Raw genomic sequence first — 8,931 nt, forward strand, 5'->3', positions numbered from 1 at the left:
GTAGTGACCACATGTACCGTGTTCACTATGTTAGGAGACACAGATTAAAAAGAAAGTGCTATGGTGTAATGACAGTCTGTGGACCTGATTAACTGATGTGTAGCACTGATGGACAACAAGCTGATGTTTACAACAGTCACTTGTAATCTGCATCATCATGATTTAATGAAGGGATGGGGTGGTGATGGGGGTGTGTTTTTGGGGGGAAAGTTGGGATGGGGTGGTGATGGGGTGTGTTTTTGGGGGAATGAAGGGATGGGGTGGTGATGGGGGGGTGTGTTTTTGGGGGGAAAGTTGGGATGGGGTGGTGATGGGGGTGTGTTTTTGGGGGGAAAGTTGGGGTGGGGTGGTGATGGGGGTGTGTTTTTGGGGGGAAAGTTGGGATGGGGTGGTGATGGGGTGTGTTTTTGGGGGAATGAAGGGATGGGGTGGTGATGGGGGGGGTGTGTTTTTGGGGGGAAAACAGGGATGGGGTGGTGATGGGGGTGTGTTTTTGGGGGGAAAGTTGGGATGGAGTGGTGATGGGGGGGTGTGTTTGGGGGAATGAAGGGATGGGGTGGTGATGGGGGGTGTGTTTTTGGGGGAATGAAGGGATAGGGTGGTGATGGGGGTGTGTTTTTGGGGGAATGAAGGGATGGGGTGGTGATGGGGGTGTGTTTTTGGGGGGAAAGTTGGGATGGGGTGGTGATGGGGGGTGTGTTTTTGGGGGAATGAAGGGATAGGGTGGTGATGGGGGGTGTGTTTTTGGGGGAATGAAGGGATAGGGTGGTGAGGGGGGGTGGGGATGTGGAGAGAATTTCATGCCTGTGCAGCTCTCTATTACTCAGTGTCTCCTTCTTTTCAGAGCACCGTCAGACTACAGAGAGTGTCGTGAATTAATCGTCTTAATAGACTTAACACTTACTTCATTTTCAATCTATGGTGTAAAATAATTTATGGTGTGAATTCACAATGTATATACAGAGCTGCTGCTACAAACTGTCATTTATGGCTGACACACCTGCTGTCATATCTGAGTCTTCTCAGTCTTTAATTGTTCACTGAGTCAAATATTTCAATATTCACTTCTCTGTCTACACACAAACTATTTAAATGGTTACAGCACAATTGAAATGAATATTTTTTTACTTGTTTTGTAGCAAGAAGCCTTGAATCCAGGCATAACTGCCAAAAAGACTAAAACTGGAGACATTGCAGCCTGGAAAACACCATTACAGGGGGAGAGAGAGATGGGTGGAGATGAGAGGAGTAGAAAGAATGTGATAATAAATTAGTACAGCACACGCATACACACACACACACTCACACACACGCACACACACACACACACACACACATGTGCATACACACTTTATATATTTAGGTGTAAACACACTGAAGTATATTGAGTGTACAAATCTGTAATGAGCAAAGCGACTCATTCTAAGTCATCCTCTGGACAGTGGAAGTAGTCGTCTTATGGTGCCAAACATTACATTATGTGCCCCGTGGCAGACAGTGGAAGTAGTAGTCTTATGGTGCCAAACATTACATTATGTGCCCTGTGGCAGACAGTAAGGACTGTAAACAGGAGGGTTTGAAGAACAGTAGCCATTATAAAGCACTAATCTCAGCTGAAGAAGACATGGTTTGGATTAACTGGGAGCGATGTATGGAATTACGCCAGGGGAGAAGATAAGAGTGTGAAGCACTCTTCAGTCTGCTCCTTTAAGGGGCCGCTACTGAAGCTGAAAGTAGGGTCAAAAAGTGCCCAGCAAACTGCTTTGGTTTCATTGATTAAAAGTATTCAGTTACTTTATTATGAGATAATATCTGTTTCTGTTGCTATGTTAACATAAATACATCCTTCTCTGTCACTAGCAAGTGTTTACACATTGTTTGTTATGTCACTGAAAACATGCACTACTTTTTTATATTTCACATCTTGAAATTTAAAATTAAAAACATTTTGAAATTTAAAACCTGAATTTAAAAAAAGGTCTCTCTCTCTCTCTCTCCCTCTCTTTCATGTGTGTGTGTGTGTGTGTGTGTGTGTGTGTGTGTGTGTGTGTGTGTGTGTGCATGTATGCATGTGCGTGTGTGTGTTTGTGTGTGTGTGACTGTGTGTTACACTCAGTTTCTCAATTAACTAAAGCCTGAAATAATACATTCCTATATGTGCTGTGACAACTCATTTTACTGCTGCTACTGTAGAGAATTGACTAAAACTTCAGCATTATCTTACATTATGGTCAACATGTCTGTGACTAACAGTATCTCCAAAATAAATATATGATACCATTAGTGTATATCAATCAAATCATACCACAAAATACATATACTTATTTAATATATTCAAACAATGAATTTTTATTAGGAATGTCATAAATTGTCTTTAAAGAGACACAGTCACTCAGTACTTTGCTTGTTAAATGCTTTCCCTACAGTCTGAAAAACCTGCCTGAGATTCCAGGCCGTTAAAACCTATGGAGGAGTGTTTAAAAATGATGTGTGCTAGTGAGGCATTGAAATTCCAGCTCTGGCCTACAGGGGCAGTGCTGAGTATGAATGTTAACACTCACACACATCTGTGTCCCCACATGGCGATTATTAAAAAAACTTCACCAAGGGGGTCTAGGCATCATTTAAACATGATTTGCTAACCAGGGACCTGGAAAATGTCCCCTTTTAGTTTCCAAGTCCCCTCAAGGTGAATATGTAACGACGCCATGGTCCCCTGTTAGATAGGTAGAGAAGTGCATGCGTTTGTGTGTGTGTGCGTGTGTGTGTGTCTCCGTGTGAATATTTGATAAAAGAATCACTGGCTATGTGTTAGCTCCAATTATCTGTTGGCTGATTAGTTCATGTTCTGATTTCATTGCATTAGTGACAAAATGGATTGAACATAATGTAGAAAGGCAAAAACAAAAATATTTTCTTTTTGTCTTCTTTTGTTTCACATTTAAAACAAACAAACAAACAAACAAACAAAAAAACAAACAGACAATCTTTGAGAATATGAGATGGTAAACCAGTCTTGTCTCTGCCTCACCATTAACCCTGTTTTACAGAAGAAGATATGTGCAAATATTCAATATCATATCAAATGACCGTTTGAAAGTTTGAACTGGCCCCGTCACTAGAGCATTTGAGGCTGGATAGTAAGGGCCTGAGCTGACATGTTTCACTTCACTGGACCAGATATAAACTGAGGTATCTGAATGATCACTTGGTGAAGCCCAAACATATTAAGTGTGCTTATCTGTGGACTGTTGACACAACTCCAAAATCTGATATTTACTTATTATCTAGCAAACATGAATAAGCATCAATAGCCAAAAGGAGACTTTATTATCCGTTTTGTACAAAGTCCTTATGGACTCCTCCTTATGACTGCTCTGGCCATGACCAGGAATGTGCTGTGTTTGTGTTTGTATGACCTCTGTTGTTCTGAACCTTTTTACAGTCAGTCATCATTTACTCATCTTGATCTCAGCTGGACCACCACAAATAGCTTCCAAGTAACTTGGTAATTGTTACATGAGCACTTCAGTGCTTTACAGGCAGCCACTCTCAAGTCATGGTTTGGCCACTTGTTCTGTGTAAAGTACTTCACCATGTGAAGAACAGCATTTTCTCATTCTATTGTCTGAAACCTTTTGCTGAGACTGGAATTGCTTCTCGCCATGACAGTCTGGATTCAGGACTTTACTAAGAGCCTGCTTTCTGAAGTCGCAGCCTAAACAGTTCATCTGCATCATCATGATTTAATGAAGGGTTGGGGAAAACAGGGATAGGGTGGTAATGGGGGGGGTTTAGGGGAAAACAGGGATAGGGTGGTGATGGGGGGGTGTTTTTGGGGAAAACAGGGATAGGGTGGTGATGGGGGGGTGTGTTTGGGGGAATGAAGGGATGGGGTGGTGATGGGGGGGTGTTTTTGGGGAAAAGTTGGGATGGAGTGGTGATGGGGGGGTGTGTTTGGGGGAATGAAGGGATGGGGTGGTGATGGGGGGGTGTGTTTTTGGGGAAAAGTTGGGATGGGGTGGTGATGGGGGTGTGTTTTTGGGGGGAAAGTTGGGACGGGATGGTGATGGGGGGGTGTGTTTTCGGGGGAAAGTTGGGATGGGGTGGTGATGGGGGGGTGTGTTTTCGGGGGAAAGTTGGGATGGGGTGGTGATGGGGGGTGTGTTGGGGTGGTGATGGGGGGGTGTTTTTGGGGGAAACAGGGATAGGGTGGTGATGGGGGGGTGTTTTTGGGGGAATGAAGGGATGGGGTGGTGAGGGGGGGTGTGTGTTTTTGGGGAAAAGTTGGGATGGAGTGGTGATGGGGGGGTGTGTGTTTTTGGGGAAAAGTTGGGATGGAGTGGTGATGGGGGGGTGTGTTTGGGGGAATGAAGGGATGGGGTGGTGATGGGGGGTGTGTTTTTGGGGGAATGAAGGGATAGGGTGGTGATGGGGGTGTGTTTTTGGGGGAATGAAGGGATGGGGTGGTGATGGGGGTGTGTTTTTGGGGGGAAAGTTGGGATGGGGTGGTGATGGGGGGGTGTGTTTGGGGGAATGAAGGGATGGGGTGGTGATGGGGGGTGTGTTTTTGGGGGAATGAAGGGATAGGGTGGTGATGGGGGTGTGTTTTTGGGGGAATGAAGGGATGGGGTGGTGATGGGGGTGTGTTTTTGGGGGGAAAGTTGGGATGGGGTGGTGATGGGGGGTGTGTTTTTGGGGGAATGAAGGGATAGGGGTGGTGATGGGGGTGTGTTTTTGGGGGAATGAAGGGATAGGGTGGTGAGGGGGGTGTGTTTTTGGGGGGAAAACAGGGATGGGGTGGTGATGGGGGGTGTGTTTTTGGGGGAATGAAGGGATAGGGTGGTGAGGGGGGGGTGGGGATGTGGAGAGAATTTCATGCCTGTGCAGCTCTCTATTACTCAGTGTCTCCTTCTTTCCAGAGCACCGTCAGACTACAGAGAGTGTCGTGAATTAATCGTCTTAATAGACTTAACACTTACTTCACTTTCAATCTATGGTGTAAAATAATTTACACATACAGCACATACAGAGCTGCTGCTGCAAACTGTTATTTATGGCTGACACACCTGCTGTCATACCTGAGTCTCATTTCTCATGTGGATGGACTGACTTGATATTATCCCCATTTGACCAATAGGATGATTTGAGAGTTTTGAGGAACTGGTGATTTCTAGTTATAGCTGTTTTTTTTTCTTCCTCTTCAATGGCTTAGAAACATTTTCATGGAATTCATTCTGCAGTTCTTATTTTGTCTTTCAGTGAATCTGTTAATTGTCACTTATTATGAAATAAAAAGGTAAATACATGCTAAATAAAAGAATATGTCAGATATGGGGAAGGAAATGAATTTGCAATGACACTTCTAAACATGGAAACAGTTTATTACTTACAGTAACTGTGATACAATAAAATCACAGTTCTAAAAAATATAAACATTTAGTCATGTTTCAAAAAATATGATTCACATCCCGAAACAAGTATACGAACACAGACCAGCTGTGCCCTAAGCCAGTGATCCAAAAACAGATCATAAATAACAATAAATAAAATCAATACTTTTTCTGATTAAATACTGAAATAAATAAATACTGCTAAAGTCTTCATCCATAAATATGGGAAGCATGTTGTTATTGATGCTGTATTGTTGTGGTTCTTATTTGTTAATGGAAATCTCCGGTGACTGTTTCTTTAAAACCAGCAGCCTCCAAAGACCTTCCTGATGATTCTCTTACGCTCCAGAGCGAGGTCACAGTTTTTTGGCAGGACACCTGATGTGATCTTTCCAGCTGTCTGGCATGAGTTCAAGGCTTCTTGCTACAAAATAAAAGTCAAAAAGTGTTAATTTGACTTACGGTATAACGGTTTGTAGAGTTTGTGTGTAGACACAGAAGAAATACCATGAAAACAGATACATTTGACTCAGTGACATCAAACATCAGCTTGTTGTCCATCAGTGCTACATATCAGTTAATCAGGTCCACAGACTGTCATTACACCATAGCACTTTCTTTTTAATCTGTGTCTCCTAACATAGTGAACAAGGTACATGTGGTCACTACTTACTTGGCAAGGATCTTATCAATGACCTTCTTCACCCAGGGGGCATTGCTGTCCAGACAAATCTTGTCACCCCTGTGTTTCAGAGTGGCACTGCAGGATGTTAAGAGAGAAAGACGAGTTAGAACAGCATATCTCAGTACAAAACACTTGTGTACTAAGACTTTGCTATTGCCTGTAGGACATTAGATAAGATTAGATTAGATTCAACTTTATTGTCATTGTGCAGAGTACAGGTACAAAGCCAATGAAATGCAGTGGGATAGTTTCATGTAAATCTACCACTCTATTAAAGATTAAACAAGTCATTTCCCTTTTCCTTATTACTCTGGGAACAGCTGAACAGTAATGAGCTTATGACTGACTGTGACTATGAAGCAGAGAGACAGGGAATCAGTAGGACTCACATGATCTCTGTGTCTTTACAGTGTGGGTTTGGAGGGAACAGCTCCACTTTCTTAATGAGTTTGCCCATAAACCTGCTCTCAGTCTCAATGCAGCGACAGCGAGGGTCAGCTCCTACGCCCCTCAAACTCATTCCTGTGGACAGTTGAAAATCACAGTCAGTTTTTAAGAATGATGCTATGGAGGATTTTGTGATCTCTGCAATATGGATGAAAGTATGAGAAGTGCAAGTATAAGTGCAGTAGTGGATATTTGACTGGAGAGAACTTAGAGACCAAAAATAAATTCTGCATTTAGTTACACGCTTTCCAAAGAAATGTTCCTGAAACTCTGTTCATTTCCACATGACTCAGAACATCAGTAATCTTGTAGAGCAGAATTATACTGTTAAATGCCTTTCAAACTATATTTAACCTCTCACCGGTGAAACCTAGATATTAAATATAAACTTACCCTCAGCAATACTCAGAACTGCCACAAATACGATAAGAGAAGTGCAGAAGTTCATCCTGATTTCAGAGTGAAGTGACCAAACCCAGAGAAAAAAAACCCAGTGATGTTAAACCAGCACAGCTGAAGCTAATTGTTTATAAAAGGTCTGTTCAGTGAAGGTGTTTCCAGTAGTTCTTGTGCTGAAACTACACTGCTGTCTCAGAGAGTTGTGCTTGCAGTGTGTTGTCCTCACTCACAGGCGATAATGTCACACAGTGTGGGACTTCTGCTCTTTTAAAGCTACTGGCTGGAGGTGAGTCACACGTGACATTGCGCAATCCTGAAATCGGGGAATTTCTGCACTGATGACATGACATGAACACGAGGATTTATACTCCATAAATCATTTCTGTCAAAACAAATTTATATGAATCATGAAATAAACAAATCAAAGATATGCGAGTTACTTTAGCTTACACTGTTGCAAACCATAGGGCATGAATAGTCATTGATAGTTCAATGAAATCATCATACAGGACAGAGAATTCGCATTGAACACCAAAAACAGTTTAAGTTACAAAAAATACAACAGTGAGCTCTCAGTGTGAAAAAAATTTTTTTTTACACTTACAAGAACGGCAGTGGTGAACAGTTGAAACAGATTTCTCATTCGTACAGACAGAAATAGGCCAGTGATGCTGTGGACAGGGTTGCTTTAACTAGAGTCCTGCATGGACTTGGAATTTAGCAGTGAGTTCTACGGAAAAGGCTCAGAGCTTTAATAAATAGGCACATGCAAACACCCACTGTTCACACACACACACACACACACACACACACACACACGCACACACACACACAGATTGATCCACCTGTTTAGGCACAGAATGCTACACTTTCATAATGAATGTTCACAGACATGCTGGGGCATGTGTAACACTGTCACACTCTTTTCTGTCAGACCGAGTCTCTAAATATCAGAGCCAGGATGTCTCCACATTTTCTCCCTCTCACTACACTCATGCTTTTCACCTTAAACAGTCAGCTTGTTTCAGTCCTGACAAATGATCTTAGATAAATGATAAAACCTTATTTGAGGACGTACTCACAAAGCAGCAGGCCCCAGCGTCCCCCCCAAACGTTTTTCACTTAACATCTGATCTGCTGGCTCAGTCTTTAGAGGAACTGCAGTCTGACTGTGCTGAGGTGTTTGACCACTTTATTAACAATCTTTCTTGAGTTTGTCTTTCTTATATTACTGTATGGCAAATGACCTTCTGAGGTTTTATGGTTAAAATAATTATATCTCATCTTCTAATTTTCTCATCTTCTAAACTTCTGACCTCCTCTACTTTACCAAAGAGGGGAAAAAAAACATTAATGAACTGAACAATTCACTAATTATGTATACTGTAGGATAGTGAATCATCAACTTAAGTAAATGTTTACATTTTTTGTCAGTATGTTAGTGTTATCTTTTGTGAAAGCGGAACAAAAGTCTAGTGCTGGGAAAAAGTCTGCAGTTCGAGAAACATGAGAGCGACAGTGTGACTAGAGTCACAAGTAGAATCCAGCGAATTTTACTTTCTCCAGATGAAAATCAATTTCAGTTTCAAGTGGCACCTGCTCTGTTTTATCTAAGTTGCCTCTAACTGCAGTCATGAATGCACACAGAACTGAGCCAAACACTGTGATTTGCATGATTCACCTGGTATGAACTGTCAAACAATATTTATAATGGTGATGACTATAAACTGTATGAACTAATCTCGAAAGATTGTTTATTGTCGTCCAATGAGTTTACAGCAATATTGTTTGAATTTTCAGGATGTGGGTATTAGCTCTATTTTGTTTTTTTCTGTGCTCTAAAAGTGAAGTGGGTTTTCCCCCTCTTGAGATTCAGATTAAGGAAATGAACGACTTTGGTTCCCACATGTGAAAGAGGTGAGTCTCCATTCAGATCAAATGACTCATAACCATTGGCACTGATTCCTCTTCCCTTCTTTACTTAGTTGGCACACAGTCAAATGCTTT

At 42.0% G+C, this 8,931-nt stretch overlaps 1 protein-coding gene across 1 annotated transcript; it reads right to left on the bottom strand.

Annotated features, from left to right (window-relative positions):
* Positions 1 to 5,731: 5,731 nt before the first annotated feature.
* On the bottom strand, positions 5,732 to 6,988 carry LOC115823937 (interleukin-8-like). Its single transcript, XM_030787985.1, has 4 exons — positions 6,919 to 6,988; positions 6,468 to 6,600; positions 6,067 to 6,153; positions 5,732 to 5,817 (listed from the first exon to the last, which is right to left on the bottom strand). The coding sequence occupies exons 1-4, from the start codon at positions 6,971 to 6,973 to the stop codon at positions 5,805 to 5,807; spliced, it is 288 nt and encodes a 95-aa protein (XP_030643845.1). The 5' UTR covers positions 6,974 to 6,988; the 3' UTR covers positions 5,732 to 5,804.
* Positions 6,989 to 8,931: the final 1,943 nt, after the last annotated feature.

Source organism: Chanos chanos, chromosome 11, assembly GCF_902362185.1.
Source record: "Chanos chanos chromosome 11, fChaCha1.1, whole genome shotgun sequence".
NCBI lineage: Eukaryota > Metazoa > Chordata > Actinopteri > Gonorynchiformes > Chanidae > Chanos > Chanos chanos.

Excerpts from the sequence above, each read along its gene's own strand:
- LOC115823937 (XM_030787985.1), bottom strand. The coding sequence starts at position 6,973 with ATGAACTTCTGCACTTCTCTTATCGTATTTGTGGCAGTTCTGAGTATT. Across the intron at positions 6,601-6,918 it reads AGTTCTGAGTATTGCTGAGG|GAATGAGTTTGAGGGGCGTA; the intron begins GTAAGTTTATAT and ends AACTGTCCACAG. Across the intron at positions 6,154-6,467 it reads TGTAAAGACACAGAGATCAT|TGCCACTCTGAAACACAGGG; the intron begins GTGAGTCCTACT and ends AACATCCTGCAG.